Source organism: Pelophylax lessonae (assembly GCF_965119305.1).
Source record: "Pelophylax lessonae genome assembly, chromosome: 10".
NCBI classification, from domain to species: domain Eukaryota; kingdom Metazoa; phylum Chordata; class Amphibia; order Anura; family Ranidae; genus Pelophylax; species Pelophylax lessonae.
The window spans coordinates 176322723-176346617 of NC_138777.1; the positions used below are offsets into that span (position 1 = coordinate 176322723).

The 23895-nt window shown below is 40.3% G+C and overlaps 1 protein-coding gene across 1 annotated transcript in view; it reads right to left on the minus strand.

Annotated features, from left to right (window-relative positions):
• Nucleotides 1–12855: 12855 nt before the first annotated feature.
• Nucleotides 12856–23895, minus strand: part of LOC309566015 (5-hydroxytryptamine receptor 3A-like) — a gene marked incomplete at both ends in the record, with an annotated part of 108924 nt that continues 97884 nt past the window's right edge. Inside the window, 4 exons of the mRNA XM_082271034.1 lie at nt 12856–13136; nt 13218–13424; nt 18351–18555; nt 22076–22236. Coding sequence (XP_082127160.1) covers nt 12856–13136; nt 13218–13424; nt 18351–18555; nt 22076–22236 — 854 coding nt within the window. The remainder of the gene's footprint in view (nt 13137–13217; nt 13425–18350; nt 18556–22075; nt 22237–23895) is intronic.

The window sequence follows — 23895 nt, forward strand, 5'->3', positions numbered from 1 at the left end:
ATATATGGGAAAATATTGTCATTATCCTTTTTCACTCGTATTTGTATGCCTTTCGGGGGTATACATAGGTTGCAGACAGCTGGTAGTGATATCGGGCCTCTATGATGCCTATGAGAGGCGTCCACTTCCGGGTTAATTGTCACGTCCGGTTGCCATTAGGTTCCTGTGATGGGCGGACTTCCGAACAATGCCCGATCATCCCGCCTCCCTCTGCTATTTATTGGCGAGCGTCTCGGGCCAGGCCACACCCCTGACGACGTCATCCTATGACGAAACGCGTCACGATTGGCTGGTGCTGAGACGCATGCGCAGACGAGGGACGCGGCGGCCATCTTGTTGGTTAAAAACCCACGCTACCGATGTATGATGTTATCCTTATGGAGAATGTAAGCTGCTTTTTTACCATTTAAAATAAATGTTTGCTGAATATACTATACCATGAGGGAATTTGTCTTTTGTATCTTCCGAGTACCCAAAGGAGGAGTCGGGGGAACCCGGGTGTAAGAGTATTGGAAAGAGGCTTTTGGAAGCGGTCTTCCCTGTCAGTGTCAGCATCTTTATTTGGGCTCGGTTTGACCCTCAAGGGTCTATGCAGCTGGTAAGAGTACCCGGTCACTCTGCTCGGTGGTGGTCTTTCTCTGCTTCACATTTTCCATCAATTTAGTAGATGTGGACTTTGCCAGCACGTTGGGACTTACTTTCTTATATTCATCAGTTTGCTCATTAGCACTGTTGATCATAGACTAGCGCGACACCATCCTATAAAATCATCTTGTAGATATTGTTTTTCTATCTGTTTGTGTCAGCAGCTTATCTATGATTGAATTTTATACATTGTTTTATTGCATATATTGATTTATTTTATTGGTGCATATTTTATATGATTTTAGCGCAGCAATTTTACTATTAATATTCTACTATTTTAAGCAAGTGATTCTCCTTGTCTTGTCACCCCTCTGTCCCAGCAATTTGGTTAGGGGACTTTAATATGGTCACCAAACCCAGTCTGGATAGAATGGGATTGGAATCCAGAACACCACAGTCTGATCATGAGACTATATTTAGTTGCCTGGCAGATTTCCTTCTGATTGATATATGAAGACATCTTTACCCTAACCATAAGGCCTTCTCATGTTTTTCCACCCTCACTCTGCCATGTCTCATATTGATCTTATTTTACTCTCCCAACAGCTGAACCCCAGACTGCGGTAAGCCATTTGTTTACTAGACTACCCCCCCCCCCAGCCCAAACTGGAGGTTGAACCCATTCTGGCTTAATATATTTCCCGATATCAATAAATTGGCCAACGAATGGAAGTTTTTCTTTAGTTCTAATACTGGTACAGCCACTCCATTAGATGTCTGGGAAATGTTTAAGAAACATTTATTACTATCTCAACATATCCCTAGATACCACTGATTTTTTTGTAGGTTCTGTAATAGTTAAGCACATTTTTATTGAAACAATATTTTCGATAAAAATACACTAAAATTATTGTTGGCACACGCAAACACAGCATACTGTAACGTACATTTCCTACTAAATCTAAACCATGAGGCTCAGTTCACACTACTGTGATGCAATTTTTACTTGCAATGCGATTATGTAGTATGACTTTGGTTGCGTTTTCAAATGTGGTTTGCATACTCTATGGGGCCAAATTGCAGTGCAAATCACACCAAAGTAGCACAGAAACCTTTTACAAAATTTCATCGTATGGAGTGAATGGGCGCTATTGAAAATAATGTGATTTTTCTTATTATGTGATTTTGTGTGACTCAAGTTGCATCTGAATCCCACTAGTGTGAACAAGCCTAAGATAAGACTGTATTAAGCTAATAAATAACATTTTTATATATGCTTTTTTGAGAAGCAGTGAAAATCAAAATTAGGCATAAGGCTCCATTCACGCTTCATTCATTCCAAAGACTTTGGAGTGCAACTTTGGTGCAACTTTGACGCAACTTTGATACAACTTTGAAGCAACTTAGGATGGGTGCAACTTGGATAAGACTTTGGCTTTGACCAGTGATAATAGACAACTGCTGCATTGTATAACATTCAGGTATGACTTTCATGCAACTTTTAAGGGTTAACATTGAACTCTTTGGCCCTCAATTTGCATGAAATTGGACCAAAGTAGTGCATGAACTACTCTGAAGTTGCTGCAACTTTAATTTGCGCATATATGAATGGTTATCATTGGAAAACATGGGGAACGACTTGTCATGCAACTTTGATTTCCAAAGTTGCATGACAAGTCACGCAAGTGTGAATGGAGCCTAAATGTAAAGAAGCAACTGATGTAAGCTTTAATGTGCATGGCGCAAAAATTATGCAGGCGTATATTTTATTTTAACACAACACATTTATAACGCACAGCAACACGCTGCCATGTATAGTTGGATAAATGTTGTATAAGAAAAAGTTTTAATAAAAAATTAAAAATCCCATTTTTTTAAGGAATGGCTGCAATCAGCAGATTTTCAGTTGTTGTGCCAGTAAAAGCCGTAACTAGAAATAAGATTATTAATACTAACCTCTACCTTTAGGGGGTCCCCCCTTCAACCTTCACATGACAACTCTCTCTTGTAGTGATGTTGAGGTCAGCTGGAGGAATCTTAGGACACAGTGCGGGATACAGAAGATTGGCACATCTGGATGGAAAGTTTCCCTTGAACGCAACGACATTCGGCAAAGCGGGCAACAAGATCATCTTCTTTACAGATACTTCTACTGGTTTGTTAACTTAAGCAGGGTTGCTTTAAAAGTTCCTTCTCCTTCCCTGACAATTTCTCCCAAGTTTTTTATTTGAATTTCCTTGTTCCTCCCAGATATTAGCAGTGTTGCTGCTTTAGAAATCTCCCAGCTGGGCCATTCTTTTTTTATGTATGTGTGCCCCTTTATTTCTATGGAAAGACTGTACACTATTCATCCCAATAAAGAAGAGCTTCTGCAATAAACTAGATGAAAACTGAGGCATGCCTAGGTAGAAGAAGAAGAACCCAGGTGGGAGTCTACTGAAGCATGCCCCTGTAAACAGCGATCTTGAAGGGGCAGGGACCGATAATTGTTGCCATAAAAGCACAAAGTTTGGCTGATTCCTGTTGAATCTGACAATATTTGAGCTGTGGGGGCTCCATTAGCACCCTTCTATTAGAAAGTAATTGTACTTAAAGAGTATCTATACTTTTGCTGAGAAAAAGCAATTCCCTCTGGGTTTTGTCGCTCTGAAGAAATGGCTGTTTGTTTCACCATGTTCTTTCTGTACTGATTTTGACTAGGATTGTCTTTTTGAAAACAATCAGCTGGTTCACGTTCAGTGTTCTAATGAGTAAAGCTGCAGTGTCTGCATCTCTTCAGAAGTTTTTGGCCCCCATTTACATTTGCGAATAGGGCCATTAGCGATTTTATGCAGGTGACCAGGCAGGGGTTTGTGGCAATTAGCTGCGAGTGGATGCTCCATTAAATGCAATAGGAGGTTGACAGCTTCAGCAGCTAATCATGGGCACTTGCAGACACTCAGCATCCAGAGCTGATCATTCGCAGGTACAGTAATCGATTTTTTAACCACTTGCCTACAGTGCACTTTCACCCCCTTCCTGCCCAGACCGATTTTCAGCTTTCAGCGCTCTCACACTTTGACTGAGAATTACTCAGTCATGCAACACTGTACCCATACAAAAATTGTGTCCTTTTTTTCACACAAATAGAGCTTTCTTTTGATGGTATTTGATCAATACTGGGTTTTTTATTTTTTGTGCTATAAATAAAAAAAGACTGAAAATATTGTGAAAAAACGCATTTTTCTTTGTTTCTGTCATAAAATTTTGCAAATTAGTAATTTTTCTTCACAAATTTTGGCCAAAATTTATACTGCTACTTATCTTTGGTAAAAATAACCCAAGTAAGTGTATATTATTTGGTCTTTGTGAAAGTTATAGAGTCCACAAGCTATGGTGCGAATCATTGAAAATTGATCACACTTGATCACACCTGATGTACTGAAGGCCTATCTCATTTCTTGAGACACTAAAAAGTCAGGAAAGTACAAATACCCCCCAAATGACCCCTTTTTGGAAAGTAGACATTCCAAGGTATTTAATAAGGGGCATGGTGAGTTTTTTGAAGTTGTAATTTTTTCCCACAATGCTTTGCAAAATGAAGATTTTTTTTTTTTTTTTTTTTACAAATTGCCGTATTAACAGGTTATTTCTCTCACACAGCACATGTATACTTGCAACTACACCCCAAAACACATTCTATTACTCCTCCTGAGTATGGAGATACCACATGTGTGAGACTTTTTCACAGCCTGGCCACATACAGAGGCCTAGCATCCAAGTAGCCCCGTCCGGCATTCTAGGAGCACAAATTACACATATAATTTCCTGACAACCTATCGCACTTTTGAAGGCCCTGGAGCACCAGGACAATGGAAACCCCCATAAAATTACCCCATTTTGGAAAGCAAACAGCCCAACGTATAATTTTTGAGGCATAATGAGTCTTTTGAATATGTCATTTTTTTCCACAAGTTTTTGGAAAATGTGGAAAGAAAATGAAAACACATTTTTTTTACACAAAGCTGTCCATTTATGCAATATTTCTAACACATAGCATGTACATAGCAAAAATTGCACCCCAAAATACATTCTGCTATTCCTCCTGAGTATGGCGATACCACATGTGTAACACTTTTTCACAGCCTGGCCACATACATAGGCCTAACATCCAAGTAGCGCTTTACACAAAGTTGTCCATTTATCCACTTTAAGACTGGGCCTATTTTTGACACTTGGTGTTTACAAACTAAAATCATTTTTTTTTGCTAGAAAACTACTTAGAACCCCCAAACATTATATATTTTTTTTTAGCAGAGACCCTAGAGAATAAAATGGAGATCGTTGCAATATTTTTTATCACACCATATTTGCGCAGCAGTCTTCCAAATGCGATTTTTTTTTTAAAAAAATTCACTTTTTTGAACTAAAACATAAGAAAACAGTAAATTTAGCACATTTTTTTTCCATAATATGAAAGATAATGTTACGCCGAGTAATTAGATACCCAACATGTCATGCTTCAAAATTGTGCATGCTCACAGAATGGCGCCAAACATTGGTACTTAAAAATCCCCATAGGCAACATTTTAAAAATTTCTGCAGGTTACTAGCTTAGAGTTACAGAGGAGGTCTATGGCTCAAATTATTGCTCTCGCTCAAACGATCGCGGCGATACCTCACATGTATGGTTTGAACACCGTTTACATATGTGGGCGGGACTTGCGTATGCGTTTGCTTCTGCGCGCGAGCTAACGGAGGCAGGGCACTTTAATTTTTTTTTTTTTTCCTATTTATTTTATTTATTATTTTTTTATTTTTACACAGTTTAAAAAAAAAAAATGTTTTGATCATTTTTATTGCTATTACAAGGAATGTAAACATCCCTTGTAATAGAAATAGGCATGACAGGTCCTCTTTATTGTGAGATCTGGGGTCAAAAAGACCTCACACCTCACAACTACACTAAAAAAGAAAAAAAAAAAAAATTGTTGAAAGAGGAAAAAAAAAAAAAGCAAAAAAAAAAGCGGCCCTTTAAACCGGTTGCTAGGCAACGTCTTTTGACGTAGCTCCGGTCCTCCAAGACCATAGAGTTGAGTGAGGGCCATCTTGCCCTCACTCGACTTCCTGTCTCTGAGGATCCGGGACCGGATAGTTTTCCCCGCTGCCGGCGGGTCCGGTAAGCTGGGAAAACGTCTGGGACGCGGCAGGAGGGGGGGGGGGCACCTCTTCCCCTGCACCGTAAGGGTAATTCCGCGGCGAATCCGCCACTGGGACCACCCTTATCTGAAAGCCGACCGCCCGCCGTTTCAAAAAATACCGGGGTTATGGGGGCTATCTGCTGCCATAACTCCAGTATTTAGCTTTTAATGGCCGACGCATATAGTCGTTAGGCGGTCAGTAAGTGATTGCATGTATATGACAAACAGGTGACGATGACTGATGGGGTGACAGGTGACGATGACTGATGGGGTGACAGGTGACAATGACTGATGGGGTGACAGGTGACGATGACTGATGGGGTGACAGGTGACGATGACTGATGAGGTGACAGGCGACGATGATTGATGAGGTGACAAGTGACGATGATTGATGGGGTGACAAATGACAATCACTGACGGGGTGACATGTGACGATGATTGATGGGGTGACAAGTGACGATCACTGATGGGGTGTCAAATGACGATGATTGATAGGGTGATAGATGACGGTGACTGATGGGGTGACAGGTGACGATGTTTGATGGGGTGACAGGTGACGGTGATTGATGGGGTGACAGGTGACGGGTGATGGTCACTGATGGGTGACAGGTGACGGGCGATGGTGCACGGCGGTACTGATGGCAGTCTCTGGTGACCGGTGAATTTTAGGCTACATTCACATGTGAGCGTAGCGATCACGGGCAGAATCACTGCGATTCTGCCCGTGATCCAGAAATCATTGCAAATCGCGGGACGCCTGTGCGTTGCCTGTGATTTGCAATAGCACCCCAAACGCTGTGCGATGTTGCAGCGATTTCCGCCTGCCGAATCGCGGTAACATCGCGCAAACAACGCATGACGCCCCAAAGAAACTCTTGTACCTTTTTTGGGTATCATGCGATGTTTGCGCGATGTTACCGCGATTCGGCAGGCGATCGCTACTCTCACATGTGAATGTAGCCTTATGGGTGTCAATTTCTGGGCACTGATGAGGTGACTGTTGGGTGACAGGGGACATTGGGGGGGGCTGAGGACTGTGTGTGGGGGACCTTTATTTGTGTGCTTTTTACTTTTTACAGGTACACAGAGCAGTAACTCACTATTTCTAGCTCTTCTCCCCTCATACTGGAAGCTGTATGAGGAGAGAAGAGCTAGTAACACTGAGTTACTGCTCTTTGTTTACATTTTGTGATCGGCTGTGAATGGATTCACAGCCGATCACATAGTAAACAGTCACTGTCAGTGACTGTTTACTACCGCCGGTGACAGCTGTGTTCCTACGGAACACAGTGCCACCGACATGACCGCGCTGCGCGCTCCCGATCGCGCATGCGCGGTCATCTCCCGGGCGCCTCCATTGTGATCGGCTGTGTCATTGGAACACAGCCGATCACGTGGGAAACAGCCATGCCTATTGGCTGTTTCCCCCCTGCCGGTGACCGGCTGTGTCCCGGGGACACGCCGACACCGGCAGTGCACGGCGGCGCGCCCGCGATCGCGCGCCTGCCGTGCATTTACTGGGTCACGTCATATGACGTCCGCCCAGGATAATAGCCGCACCGTCCCGCCGTCATATGACGGCGGGCGGGCGGTAAGTGGTTAATATGCTATATTTTTTTCCACTAGTATGGAGTTATCCTTTAAATGTACCCTTGACTTAAAGTAGTACTATGGCCTCCCATTAAAAATATGTGCTGCATTGGTCTTATCTTAAAGAGGCAATAGCAATCATTTAAAGTGGAGTTCCGGCCACAAAAAAATATTTTCAATGAAAATACCCCCGGGACAGTCAGGGCTAGTACATTCCACAATGGATAGCCTCTGATCTGTCCCGGTTCGCACTTACCTGCAAGAAGAAATACTCACTTTTAAAATTTCTTCTCCAGCGTTGCCATCTCTGATGTGGGCAGCTGAAGCCAGCGCGATCCCCTTCTGCATTCTCTTCTCCCAGAATGTGCCTGCACCGGCCCCTCTCGTCACTTCCGGTGCGGCGTTGCACAGGAAGTGACGAGCGGGGCCGGTGCCCTCGCATTGATTCCTGGGAGCGATGACATTCAGCTCCCAGGAATCATTGCAAACCGGAAGTGATGGCGCGGGCCGTGGCCGCCGAGGGAGTAAGTGGAAGAAAGGTGAGTATATTTTTCTACAATAACAAGGTAAGTAAAAAAAAAAAAATCGTAAGTATCCATTTCCTTTTCAGGTGATGAAAAGCAAGCGGATGGCCACAAAATCGATTATGTTGATTTTGTGGCAGGAACTCCGCTTTAATATATTTTATATCCAAATGAATGGTTTTTCACCCGACATTGGTTGAGATGGGGAGTGTCTGCAGAGGGCAAAGTTTTCACAGACATACTATCATTTCCTGACCAATCATTATCAGCCAGATCAGGCCGTGATTATCTCATATCTATGTGTAGTTAGACATGCCCTAGTCACAGTAAAGCCAAACATGTCAGTTCCTGGCTGGTTATCATTGTTGTTATCACTGATAGTTATCAGATATTGTCTAGCACTGATTTACTTGTAGCAATGAAAGCACTGCGTACACCTGGTTCTAAAGAGTTCAATATCCTCTGATGTTAAAGAAATTTTCTAAACACATTCACAGTATACTATACATACTTTGGCTGACTGATGGATGAATTTTTAGCACTAAAAGCACAGTAACATTATCTGTTTACAAAAAAAAAATTATCTTTTGTATTACATTTTGTAAAGGTGAACTCCAGACAAACAGCTATATGGACGCCCCCCTCCCTCTCTCAATTTAAGTACTATTGTGCACCCTTCCTAAAGAAGTACAGAGAGTGGGCGGAACGCGTATGGGGCAGAGCTACGCCGGTTCTTTTGGAGAGCGTCATCTAAAGGGTTAGGTGAGTCTATGTGGTGTGAAGGATGTGGATAGATGAGCCTGAGTTTTTATGAAGCTTGCATTATTGAACTTAGTGTGCTTATTAAAAGTGAGTGCATTTTTTTACCTTGGTATTTAATAAAGTATCATTTATTCAGAGATCGCTATCAGTCCTATTTTTCTTGCATGCAATCTACATCTTAAGCTGGTTCTGGTTCAAGAGGGGAAAAGCGTCTTTTTGAGAAAAGCTGATAATAAAGCCCAAGGAGGGGCAAATAAAGTGCCGTTCTTGACCTTGGTTTACGCGTTTCGGGGTGTTCCCTCTTCATCAGAGCTACTGATGAAGGGGGAACACCCCGAAACGCGTAAGCGGTTTTTTGGAGGTCTACATCCTTCCATGGCCTGCGGCAGCTGAGGATGCCCAGTGGAGACCCCTGGTGGTCCCTCATTGCTTATTGCCCGTGTTTCATAATCGTTTTGTGAGTATAATGTGTATACATGTCTATTACAATAAATTGTTTTAAAGATAATGCGCTAGGCTGGTGCGCCCTCTGTCCATTTCTCTTTTCCAGCACAACACTCTCAGTCGCACAGCCCGGTCAGTCGCACAACACTCTCAGTCGCACAACACTCTCAGTCTCACAACACTCTCAGTCGAACAGCCCGGTCAGTCGCACAACACTCTCAGTCGCACAGCCCGGTCAGACGCACAACACTCTCAGTCGCACAACACTCTCAGTCGCACAGCCCGGTCAGACGCACAACACTCTCAGTTGCACAACACTCTTAGTCGCACAGCCCCGTCAGACGCAGAACACTCTCAGTCGCACAACACTCTCAGTCGCACAGCCCGGTCAGACGCAGAACACTCTCAGTCGCACAACACTCTCAGTCACACAACACTCTCAGTCACACAACACTCTCAGACGCACAGCCCGGTCAAACGCACAACACTCTCAGTCCCACAACACTCTCAGTCACACACCACTCTCAGTCGCACAGCCCGGTCAGTTGCACAACACTCACAGTTGCACTACCAGGTCAGTCGCACAGCCCTGTCAGTCGCACAACACTTACAGTCACACAGCCCGGTCAGTCGCCCAGCCCAGTTAGTCGCAGAGCCGTTCAGTCGCAGAGCAGTCAGTCGCCTACAGTCCCTAGCTATTCCCCTCTGGTTCCCCCCCCCCCACCAGCTGCCAAACAGCTGATCGGTCACCTACGCACATGCTGCTGTTCTGGGTCACCAGCTCACTCCCAGACCTTCAGCCCCCCTGGCTGTCCTCCGCCGCCGTTCGGTGGTCCCAGGTACTTGCAGGTATCAAGGTGCTGTCAGATCTACTGCTTGTCTGCCCTGGTCTGTCCTTGTCTGATGGAAGATCCTGCAGCCTCCCCCTGTCAGTCTCTCTACACTCTGTCTGTGTGATCCCCCTTCCCCTCACTCAGCCAAACAGCTGATTCAGCACACTCACATTTCTCAGCAAAGTAGTACAGGAACCTTTTCCAAAATTGCACTGTGCTGAGTTGCATTAATGTGAACAGGCACCTTTGAAAACAATGTGATTTCCCTTGTCAAATCAATCTGTACTCAAGTTGCATCTGAAATCTCACAAGTGTGACATGTGATTCGTTTTGTTGGAAATCAAAATTTTTTCATTCATATTTCATGGTTTCATTCAGATGGCATTACACAATAGTTTGGGCCTTTTTTTAACGTTTGAAGTATCCAAAATACCTTAACGACATAAAGAATAATCAAAATTGGTTTGGATCCTTTTGTTTTATTCAAATGAGAGCAGCTTGAAAGTCTTTGAATTTTGGATATTCAGCCAATTCTTTTTGCATTAACATTTTTCATTAATATAAAAAATCTGCTACATATGAAATGGAAACTTATTGCAATAAATACAGTAAGGTATATAAGTGAAATAAGATGCTGAATCCTAATTATTGAGTTTAGGTTGGATGGAGGTGGATCCATCAGAATCTCCAAATCATAACTATATTGTTCATTCAGCTCATTCCATTTCTCTTTGTAGGTTGGACTAGCAGGGATGAATCAGAGTGCATAAAAAATCTCCCGAAATAACAAATTAACACGTTAAAACGAATATAGCCAAACTTTCGAAACAACCTGAAAAAAACAAATCAGTTCAGAACAGCAAATATACAAAATGAATCCGCATATATGAAACAAATTCCAAAAGGAATCATTCTAACAAAACAAATATTAAAAAACCAAATTATTAACTTATAGTGGAATAACATTGTATCTGAGCACCACAAACCAAAAGCGCTGTTTAATTTATTTGTAATATTCAGAACAAACTCACCAATCCATTCCTTTGTCGCCATGCTTTATTTAGTTGAGAAATCTTTTTGAAAAACACCACCCTAGCATTTATGGCCGTGGCTATCTTGAGTAAGGGCAAATGATTCATGTAGCATTTACTTCACGAAATCCATCTGCCCTTAGCTCAGACATGCAGACAGGAGGGTGTGCTTAGCTGAGAAAACACCTGCTCTCCTCAAGACTTTTGGGATGTATGTTATTATTTGCCTAGGTATGAAAACTAGGAAGTAACAAAATAATTGAAAACAAGTAAATATGAAATACTTTCCTATCTATTTACTAACCCTAGCAGCATAGGGATTCAAAATAGTCAATGTTGATTGAGAAAGTAAACTTCCCCTTTAGGCTGGGTTCACACTGGTGTGATTGCAGACATAGCATGTAATTCCAACCGCATTCCTGTGCACATCACATGATGTTCGTATGGCATAAATTGCATTGCATTTGCCCCAAAATGGTACAGGACCCATTTTTTTGTCCAAACTGGAATCGGATTGCAAGCGTGTTCATACCCATGCAACCTGATTCCACAGTTCTCACTGTGTTCTGAGAACCGATTTGGGGGCGTCATTTACAGTATAATGACACCAACAGCGGTACGCAGAGTGCAGTGTGAACTTCCTGCGATTCTGATGCGGTGCGGGCACTCACACAGAAATCGCTGTGGTTCCCGCATCACACCAGTGTAAACCTAGCCTTAATGAATGAATAGGAAACTAAACAAAACACATATTTTGTTCTACCGATATTTTGGTCATCGGATATCGGTATCGGCCAATATTGGCCGATATTTTCAGACATTTAAAGAAAAGGTTTTTTTTACAGGTACTCTGGTGGAGAGATCTGGGGGTCTAAAACGCCAAGTTTGGCTGTTTTGAATGCTCGCATTTTTTTAATTTGCCGCCAAGTTCCCGGAAGTGATGTCATGACATCACTTCCGTTTTTTTTTACATGGAGACCCAATCAGAGACGAATGTGGCTTTGTTTGGGTCTTCTGTTCGGTGGCCATGCAGGTAGGATGCCCGGGTCTCCCGGTGGGACAGGAGACCCAGGCGAGCCGCGGAAGGTGGCGGGAGGGGGGAGACGTCCCCTCCCGCTCCTTATAATGACAGCTGAGCGACTTCTCAGCCGCATCGGTTGTCATTACAAGACAGCCAACGGTCGGCTATGGATGCCGGTACCGGGGTGATGCCTCTAGCTGCAGGCATCACTCTGGTACAGCACTTTCCCTAAATATCGTCAATATCAGTAACCTCCTGGGCCGATTCCGATATATCGGGGAAAGTGCATATCGGCCCCCAATATATCAGCATTGCCGATAATCGGTCAATCCCTAATATACAGTATACATCTCATACGTATGTTTTGGTTTTGCAATAAAAATGAAATGAGAGTCTGTGAGTGACATTTCCTCTTGTTTTGTAGATTACAGAAGTGAATAGATTGAAGTCAATGAATGGTCTACATCTGTACTGTAGTTCTGTCCTAATAAGCATTGTAGTTCCCTGTGGCCTTCACAGCTCCCCCATAGAGGAGGGTAAAGGCCTCTGATTCTATCATATCTCATTGTTCGGCATAAAAATGGCTCATATTGTAAATGTAAATTTAAAGGGGCGGGGAGTGCAGGTTGTGCCATGTTAATTTCTTCAAAGGAAAATACTGTTTGATTATGCCAGAGTTTGAGAGTTTGAGTTATACAAAGACTTCTTTATTTTGTGTGGCTACTATCTATGCTTTCCCATTTGAACCAATTTAGCATACAGCCCACCCTTGGTTGACTCTGCACATCCGAATTTACAATTTATAAACATCTGAAGGTTCTTGTTCTGCTGTACAAAACATCCTCTAGCTGACTCTCAGGACATTTAGTTATGTCAAAACGAACCCTAAGTGGCCCAAACACAGATCATAATGATAAACACCAAAGTTACAGTGATAAGATACAGAATAAGGACTAGTCGGTCTACAATCTGGGCTACTAGTGACCATTCTTTTTTTGCATCCTTCTGCTGCATATCAAGTATCAGTTCACGATGGATCCTTAAAATTTCTAACAAGATTCTTTTTAACAGCTTAACCTCTTTCCTAACATTTGAATCATTCTCTAGTGCTCTCCTCTCTAATGAAATATCTTCATTTGTTTCTGATTTTTTAGCATTTTCAGGATCTGGAAAACAAAATGAAGCCTTTTAAAAAGAGGATAGGCAAAGGTAGGTAAAAAAAGAAAAATCTTGTAGTGGACATTTACCATTGTCTGCTGTGACTGGTGTAACCAATTCATCTTTGGCAGAAACATTTTTAAAGAACATAATACGCGCCAGATGCTTCAAGATCAGTATCTTGACCCATACAGGGACCTGCGAGTTGGTTGTAGAATTCTCTGTCATATAGGAAGTAGCTATTGTTCCAATGATGCTGAGAACCATCATGGCCATACAAATGCAAAAGAAAATACCTAAAAAAAGATTAGCCTTATTTGTTACCCCATAAAAATAATATAGTAATAAATATTTTCAGCTGCATACAGAGGTCATATTTAAATTTTGGATAAGCACTGGAGAGCTGATGAATCACCTATGGTATCTCTAAGGCTCCATTCACACTTGTGCAACTTTTTCATGCAATTTTGGACATCAGAGTTGCATAAGTCGTTCCCCATGTTTTCCAATAATAACCATTCATATGCATGACCTAAAGTTGCAGCAGCTTCAAAGTAGTTCATGAACGACTTTGGTCCGACTTTAATGCAACTTGACGGCCATTGACTTCAATATTAACCCTCTGAAGTTGCATGAAAGTCATACCTGAATGTTATACAATGCAACTTGTGTGCAACAGTTTTCCATTATCACCGGTTAGAGCCAAAATTGTACCCAAGTTACACCCATCCAAAGTTGCACTCCAAAGTCGGTGCAACTTTGGAGTTGTACAAGTGTGAATGGAACCTTAGTGCCACAAGTTGCAAGTTTTCTCCAAAGCAGATTGTGTCTTCGTTTTTTTAAATTTCTTTTGCAGATTGTGTATAAGTCAACTGTACGTTATGGACAATCCATGGGGACAGAATCATACTTTGGTTTGGTAATGGCCACAACAATTAGGTGGACTTGTTAATTCCAATGAGGACATCTTATATCTAAAAGTTACGGAAAACCAAAATGGTGCTGAATTTACAAAGCCATGCAGATTTATTTTTTGTAGGTTTGGCTTTTAAAAGGTTAAATTGCCCCTGTATATTTTACAGCATTATATTTTAGACACACCATTTAAAGTTTTTCTAAACAAGTTCTTAAAGTTCTACTACAAACTCTCACCACTCTGAAAAATGTTCATTCAATTGTTTAATTGTGTAGGGAAAAAAAACAATCACATACATGCCTCAAAACTATTTTCATTTAGCATCCCAACCTTCTGGCTTAAGAAACACTTATAAGAAAAAAAGAAAGAATACTGTGGTCAATTGCAACTGTTTTTTTCAGATCAAGCAGAAGAAAAATATATGGAATCACTCAAGTCAAGGGAAAATATTATGGAATCTTGAAAAAAAAACAAAAAAAAAAAACCACTACAGTACATCACTAGTACTTTGTTGTACCACCTCTGGCTTTTACGGCAGCTTGAATTCTCTGAGGTATAGATTTAACTAATTGACAAACAGTATTCTTCATCAATCCAGCTCCAACTTTCTCTTATTGCAGTTGCCAGATCAGCTTTGCAGGTTGAAGCCTTGTCATGGACCATTTTCTTTCATTTCCCCCATAGATTTTTCAATTGGATTGAGGTTCGGACTATTTTCAGTTCATGCCATTGATAATATGATTTTTTTACTAAAGCTAGAGAGGGCAAAATTAGTCATAATTCTGCAGAGAAACCAATCAGCTTCCAGGTATTACTGCTGAAGCTTAAATAAAGAAGCTGATGTTAGAAGCTGATTGATTTCTCTGCAGAATTGTGACTAATTTTGCACTACCTAGATTATGAAATAAACCCCTATATGTCTTTCTTGAAGGAAAGTTTTCATGGCTTTTTCCCCATGGCAAGATGCATTATCATGCTGAAAAATGATGTCATCGTCACCAAACATCTTTTTAATTATTGGAATAAGAAAAGTGTCCAAAATCTCATTACAAACCTGTGCATTTACTGAAGCTTTAATGACTGTCATCTCCCCCGTACCTTTACCTGACATGCAACCCCATATCATCCATAATTTTGAAAATGTGCATGTTTTCTTCAAGCAGTCGTCTTCATACATTTCATTGGAACGACACCAAACAAAAGTTCCAGCGTCATCACCCTGCCAAATGAAGATTTGTGATTCATCACAGCACACTTCCCTTTAACAACCTTCCTATTTGATTTGTACTTTGTCCAGATTTTAGACACAACTGACTGGGAACAACCAACAACTTTTGCAACATTCTGTGATGATTTACCTTCTTGAAGCAGTTTTATAATCCTCTCCTTTGTTTCAACTGACATTTCTCATGTTGGAGCCATTATTCATGTCAATCAGGTTAGTGCAACAGCTCACCAAGGTGTGCAAGCATTCTTTTTTTAACTGCAGACTAATTTGCAGATGTAGTCTGATGCATATGTTTGCTTTAGAACTGCAAAGTACATGGTAATTCCATAATATTTTCCTCAGAATTGAGTGATTACATATTTTTTTTCTCTGCTTGATCTACAAAAAAAGTTGCAATTGACTACAGTTTTCTTTCTTTCTTTCTTTCTTTCTTTCTTTCTTTCTTTCTTTCTTTCTTTCTTTCTTTCTTTCTTTCTTTCTTTCTTTCTTTCTTTCTTTCTTTCTTTCTTTCTTTCTTTCTTTCTTTCTTTCTTTCTTTCTTTCTTTCTTTCTTTCTCTCTTTCTGTCTTTCCTTTTTTAAAGTGTTTCTTTAAGCCAGAAGGTTGGAATGTAATGGGATTTAAATGAAAATTGTTTTGAGGCATGTCTGTAATTAGTTTTTGTCTAGGCAATTAAAAATTTGAATAAACATTTTTCAAGAGTGGTGATTCCATACTTTTTTCCAGGAGTTGTAAACAACATGCAAGAAAGTCATGGTCAGTGTGCTTTTACTAACTTTGCTTGATTCACTAAAGCCCTCCCATTGGAAAATGTCTTGCATGGGATTATTCCCATATCATTTTTTTTTCATCATGTTAAAAGGTGTTATATTACATACTTATTTTCAATTCATTAAATCAGACCTTTCCCCCCCATCCCCAACCTCTTAACTAGCTTGACCACACTAATGCAATAAATTAGATAATAGAATTTTTACTAGCACCTTCCTTTTTTCTTTACTTCTTCTCTGCCAGCCAACCAATTAAATCTGCCCCTAATCCCACATGTGCCATACAAGATCAGACACATTTCAGTATTGTTTACATGTTGTCATAATAGTATCTACATGAGGGCATTTTGTCTAATATTATGACTTCCTATGATCCTCAGCTCCATCTAATGGCCAAAATGTTTTCTGTTTGAGGTATTTCAGAAAATGTTTTAGATTAGTTAAGTTTTGGATATGTAAAAATTAAATAAGGTGATAAACCCTAAACCTGCGCAAATGAGTAAGAATGTGAAACACCGATTAAATATATTTGATAATAAATAATACTATTAATAGTGTGGGAAAACCCAAATTAGAAGCAGCAATCAGCACACAAAAAATGTGAGAAATTGATACAGAAATACTTATACGATAAATATAAGATTGCGCTAAACTAAAACCACTGTGATAGTAATGAAACAATCGTGCAAAATACAATAAAGTGCATATTCAACATAAAATCATGTTGTAATAAAGTGTCCATGAATAGTCCATATAATTATAAGAGCAGATAAATGAATATGGATAAACACTTGATAAACTTGTTGTATAGCACCATACACCTCCACCAAATCACCACAGGTAGTGTATGCGCTAACCAGAGATCGTGGACCCCTTGTTATAGGGGGTCAAACAGGCATATCAGATCAAATACCGGACATCAGAAACAGGCACCGTCTCCTCACATTCACTGGAGATCCCAATGTGTTTACCTAGGCAATGGGCTTCCAAACAGCAAGGGAAAACAAAAATTGACTCGATAGTGAAGTAAGCTTGAACTTGGAGTTTATTAAAAATATTAGGTGCACTTACATTTAGTAGGTCAAAAACGAGCATAAAGTCACATATTGCGGTCTCCGGTTCTCAAAAACGCCTTCCGCGTTCCACGAATATGTAAACCGGAAGCCGGAAGTTGACCGGAGATTGGGTCGGCGTAGTCACTGGTCCTAGGACGCTACGCCGACCCAACCTCCGGTCAACTTCCGGCTTCCGGTTTACATACTTGTGGAACGCGGAAGGCGTTTTTGAGAACCGGAAACCGCAATATGTGACTTTATGCTCGTTTTTGACCTACTAAATGTAAGTGCACCTAATCTTTTTAATAAACTCCAAGTTCAAGCTTACTTCACTATCGAGTCCATTTTTGTTTTCCCTTGGAAATGCTGTTTGGAAGCCCATTGCCTAGGTAAACACATTGGGATCTCCAGTGAATGTGAGGAGACGGTGCCTGTTTCTGATGTCCGGTATTTGATCTGATATGCCTGTTTGACCCCCTATAACAAGGGGTCCACGATCTCTGGTTAGCGCATACACTACCTGTGGTGATTTGGTGGAGGTGTATGGTGCTATACAACAAGTTTATCAAGTGTTTATCCATATTCATTTATCCGCTCTTATAATTATATGGACTATTCATGGATACTTTATTACAACATGATTTTATGTTGAATATGCACTTTATTGTATTTTGCACGATTGTTTCATTACTATCACAGTGGTTTTAGTTTAGCGCAATCTTATATTTATCGTGTAAGTATTTCTGTATCAAGTTTTGGATATGGCGGGGAAGGGTGCGCAATCCAATTACCAGTGCTGTGTTCATCCATAGATAACCATAGCACCCAGCAAGGATAATCAATACCTTCTCCAAACAACTGGACTGATGACAGCAGAAGTCTTTGAGTCTGCTATATTCAGTACCTTCCTCCACAACCCAGAAGATTGAGGAAGTGGTGCAGATCATCCTGAAGCCAGTGATGACATTGAACTTCAGGTCATTGCTTGGGGGAGGGGGCATATAAAGGTACTAGGGAGATACAGTAGGCTGAAAGGTAAAATAAGTGCTTTGAGTCCCCAGGGAGAAGCAACAAAGAGATACAAATGTAAAATTACATTAAAAATTAAGAAAAAAAACACCTATTGTTAAGTACTAATAGCATAATTGTTCTGACAGCCAAACATTTAGCAGGTGCTCTCATGCCAGGTTTTCTTTAAAACCCATGTTACATTTCACTGAATTGTAGATTTAATTCTATTATCATATAACATACCTAACATGGGAGGGTTATCAGAATTGGGCAGCAAGCCATTCAGAATTAGCAGCATCACGGAGAAACCCAGAACAACAGTGATCTTGAAATCAAGTCTACTTGTGTACTTCTGGATGAACATACTTGCAATATCCAGGAAAACCAAGAAACAGGCGGGTATAATGAGGTTTAAAACGTATATAACAGAAACTCTTTTTATAGAAATCTATGGAAAAAAAATCATATGGAAATAATACATAAATATTTTGCACATTCTGTCAGCAAAAAACTTATACACAGACACCAACAAAGATTATATTCTGTTTCTGCAAGTATATGGAGCAAACGATGGGGTTGATTTACTGAAGGCAAATAGACTGTGCACTCAGCAGGTGCAGTTGCTTCAGAGTTTAGTGAATGAGGTGAAGCCACACTTTGCAAAGAATACCCAATCACATGCAAGGGAAAAAAAAGAGGATTTCTGCTCGCACATGATTGGGTGATAAAAGTCAGCAGAGCACTAACCTCCAAATGCCCTTGCAAAGTGCACAGTCTATTTGCTTTTAGTAAATCAACCCCAATGCAATAGAGATATGAAGGAAGATGCTGGAGGTAATGCTATAGGTCTCTTAAACACAACAGGCTAGGTGGGACTTTAAGTGAGACCCCAGCAGGTAGTGCCCGGCGTCTCCATCCCTGTATCAAGAAAAAAATGAGGTTGAAGGATTATAAGAGGTGCATGGAAATCAGCCAGCCCCCAGTCTGATGTACTCACCCTCCAGTCTGTCACCAACCAAGTAGACCTGTCTCATGATACAAAGAACAGGGGTTTAGTTGACACACATTTGCAAACGCATGTGTAAGCTGCAGAGCCACTTCACGGCACCCTGTTTTATCTGCAGTCCTAACACTTCCTAATTTAGTGTGTCCACACTGGGAGCACATGGCTGCTAATGGATGGATGGGGAAACAGGTGGGTGGGAGACAGCCCAAACCTCCCCCAACCCACCCCCATCCATGACTGGTCTGTTGTCTCAAAACTCAAATAACTAAGTTGTAACGATGGTACAGACTGGAAAGGACCAGCTGAGAAGCATTACACCTCCATCCCCTTGGTGGATGCAGTATAAAGACAGATTGGGATTTTATATGTGGGGCATGGCCTGTAAAGCACAATGCCTTTCAATCCCTAATTTCCTATTTGGGACTTTGTGTGAGACAAGCAGGTCATGCTATTGGTCTCCATCCCTGTATACGGAACAACTAAGGTCAAATCAGACTGCATCCACCAAAAACGCATGAAAATCGCACGGTCGGACTTTATATGAGGCACCAAGCTGTAGGCAAGGCGTCTCCTACCCTGGTTGCTTAAACACAATAGGCTAGGTGGGACTTTAAGTGAGACCCCAGCAGGTAGTGCCCGGCGTCTCCATCCCTGTATCAAGAAAAAAATGAGGTTGAAAGATTATAAGAGGTGCATGGAAGTCAGCCAGCCCCCAGTCTGATGTACTGACAGACTGGAGGGTGAGTACATCAGACTGGGGGCTGGCTGACTTCTATGCACCTCTTATAATCCTTCAACCTCATTTTTTTCATGCTATAGGCCTCTTTCCAACATAACCCTATGATGTGACTAGATTTCAGAAACATAGGGAGTACAGCACCTTCCCTCTTATTACTCCACTGGAAAGATATGGCAGAACTAGATGGGTTTACCAGGAAACGACACCATATTTTAATTCTTGTAAAGTATCCTCAGTATTTCTAGGAAGACTGCAAGCAAAAGGTCAGGTATACAGTAGGATGTGGATTTAAAGTGTATATTAAGCCAGCATTTTTTTTTTTTTTTTTACCTCAATAAAACACAGTGAGCACTTAAGAGGTGAAGCTGCTAGCACAAAGGTGATCAACCCGATGATAAAACTCAGTGATAAATATAAAGTGCAGCACTACAATATTTCAAACATAAAGTGCCATGTATAAGTCAAAATTACATAAATTAAACATGTGACCATCTAACATCATGCAAATTTCTAATATAAAATCAAACATGTAACCATTTAACATCATGCACATTTCTAATATATATATTCAAAGTCCTAGAAGTCCATGTGCCAAAAAGTATAGAAATCACCCAAGAGCGGTATATTGACAAGTGATATCAGATAAAAAAGTAACAGAAGTGCTTCTCTGCATAAAGTGACTCCAGTGCTCCTTCCAACCTCTATTCGATGATTTCTATACTTTTTGGCACATGCTTTGCACTTTGTGGACTTCTAGGACTTTGATTAAATATTAACAATTGTGTGATGTTAGATGATCACATGTTTGATTTATGTCATTTTGTCTTATACATGGCACTTTATGTTTGAAATATTGTAGTACCTTTCATTTATTATTGATTTTTTTTATTTTTTTCGTTTTTGTTAAAATGTGGAAAGATCTTACCTTTCAAAAACAATTATGTGAACATGAGAACTAAGAAAAAAAAGGCCTATTGACACACAGTAAACTAAAAACCAAAATCAATGAGAAAAAGATATTATGATAATAATAATAATTTATTCAAATAATTTTGATAAAAAACTCTAAAGATAAAAAATCATTTTGAATAATAATACATTATTAGTTAATCATTTTGAATATATATTATTTTTTTCTTTTTCATCATGGATTTTGTTTGTTCGCTTACACTTAAGATAAACTTTTTTTTCTTCGATCCCATGCTCACAGATTTTTAATGCTGTCTATGAAATTCACCTTCTCTATTGGTCCTAGGGAGAGTGGGGGAAATCTTCCAAAGGAAAAAACCCGTTCTGGTGCTTTAAGGAAAACACTTCTAAATTCCTATTGTGTCTCTGGGACAGAAAGTAAAGGGAAAACTTTCTGATGGGACACATTAACCATTTCCTACCCTGCTTTAGATACACCTTAAAATAACTGAATTGTCACTTCACGAGAATCAACCCTTTAAAATGATGAAACTTTGATGACGGAGATATAGAGACTGCCATTGCCTATCTATGCTCCTACAAATGCAGTTGCCTGGCTGTCATCCTGATACATATTTTCTCCTTTAATGACCTAAAACAAGCATACTGTTTGGGAGTTCTGACGTAACTCTGACTTTAATAGTTAGCATGCTTGTTCCAGGTCATTAGATTAGAAAATCAAGTTTTGGATTAGAGACAGCCAGACAATGAACAATTTCAGAAGGTCACTAAGCAATCATCTCCATGTGATTTTTTTTACAGGTTTTCTTTAAATGAAAACTCCAGGAAACAAGTTAACTAATAGTGGTAAACAGTGACATTTGCATCTGTGCTAGGAAATCCACTTGGTTTACAGTCATTTAGGTTTTATGAAATCCAATGCAGCCAGATTTCTTTTGGACAGGTCCGTACCCTAACAACGTATGAGCTGTCGCTATGGCTTAAGACTGCATTGCAGGACAGAGCCTGAATCAGTGAATGCACTGGTATGCTGTTTTTTTCACAGATGCAAAGTCAAAATAACAGATTATTAGCAAATTTATAGATTTAGCTTGCAGGGCAGCAGTAAGTGTCCCACTGCGCAAGTATTCATGTTGGGCATATGTGTGGCTTTACTTTATATACCAAAACATGGAATAGACCCAAAATGTAATGCAAAAGAATATTCTTAAAAATTGTAATAAGATACATAGCAAAATACAGTGAGAAAAGTGAATGGATGTCATGTAGGTAACATGAACTGTCATTTCTTACACTGTAGACGACTTGGCTGTACTCCACATCCGTGGTCTTATAGGTCGTGTTGTACACCGCTACCGACTGCAGCACCCATTCATCTTTAGTGGCAAACACATTTTTTGCATTTTGGTTGACAACTGAAGAGTTGCTTTTTGGCCACATAATAATATCTGAAACTACAAAGAGCAACACTGCTGCTAGTAACTATTTATTCTAATGAACATTCTAATGTAACTATAGATGAACCAGTAAAATTGTAGGTGAATGTAAAAGCACATCTTTTGGCAAGATATTAGCAATAAAGTATATAAAATTGAAATATACCCGCGCCCTTATAATGCAGCGAACTCAAAAACACCTGGAATGTATGGTAGGAATGTAAAATGGATGGAGTCGCGCTAAAATTGGACTGGCCAATTACATCATAAAGTAATAAACCTCTCAATGGAAAAGCATAGCACAGGACAAAAACATATAGCATTAGCAATAGAATAAGGCTGCATAGTCCATTCTCAGCTCAAAAGTTCTACAACTGTTCATATAATTTGATGCGATGAGAGATTTCCACCCTGGTGAATAATTAGGATGACATAAACAACTTTGTGAATCCCTCCACCACATAGAGCCTCTTACCAGAGGAGGAAAGGTGATACGCAGTGAGTAGTTAAGGACTACTACCACCTATATCCAGCATAGCAGCTCCGGTAAGTCAGCCACAGGGAGTACACCACCACAGATCAACCTCCAAAAGGACTGGATTGGACTGGATCAACTCTCATCAGGTATATATGAAGTAGGGGATAAAAAACGTGACAAGCCCATAGCGTAATACCACTAAAATCACAATTTTATTGTAAAAAATACAAGTTGCACTCACCCACAGGTGAACAAAAAAAGCCTGTAGCTATTGGGAAACATCAAAGCGGAGCGGACACTTCCGGTTTCTGGGTGTGACGAATGACGTGGGTTCGCTCCTCCCGAAGCTTTTCGTCAATAGGATGTTGTCAAGGGGGCGTAACCAACGTCGGCGTCACACCTCTTTAAATAGCCGATTGCCTGTTTTCCATCGGCTATTTAAAACTTGTATTTGTTACAATAAAATTGTGATTTTAGCGGTATCACGCTATGGGCTTGTCCCGTTTTTTATCCCCTACTGCATATATACCTGATGAGAGTTGATCCAGTCCAATCCAGTCCTTTTGGATTTAGAAAGACGCTAATGTCCACACCGTAAACACACAAATGTAGAGCGCAAAAAAACCACTGGCATATGAAGGGTGAATGAAAAACTACCAGACTGGGGAGATGGAAGGGGAATGGGAAATCTCAAAGAAAAAAAAAGGGACTTCTACATAAAATAAATACCAGTAGATAATGAATAAAAGTCCCAAATCTGGATGTCCAATGGCACTGAGCAGCTCTTCTCAGAAGTGAGGAAGACTCTGAAGCAGAAAAAGACAAAAAGAAGAGGGCTCTAAGTGCAGACAAATTTATTGTAAAATTAGAACAATAGCTGTAATATGATATGAAGCTCTTCTAGGTGGTGCCTGTAGTGTGGATAGATGGCACCATCTAGAAGAGCTTCATATCATATTTGATGCAAAAAAGCCTGAATACCGTGGCATCTTGTGAGTAGCTACAGCTATTGTTCTTATTTTACAATAAATTTGTCTGCACTTAGAGCGCTTTTCTTTTTGTCTTTTTAATGTCCACACCGTAGATCACATTTATTTCCCTATACATCATACTTCCTAACTTTATAACCTTAAGCAGAATTAAACTATAACAACGCCAACTGAATACATTATTTATTCATTTTTAAAATTCAAAGCAAA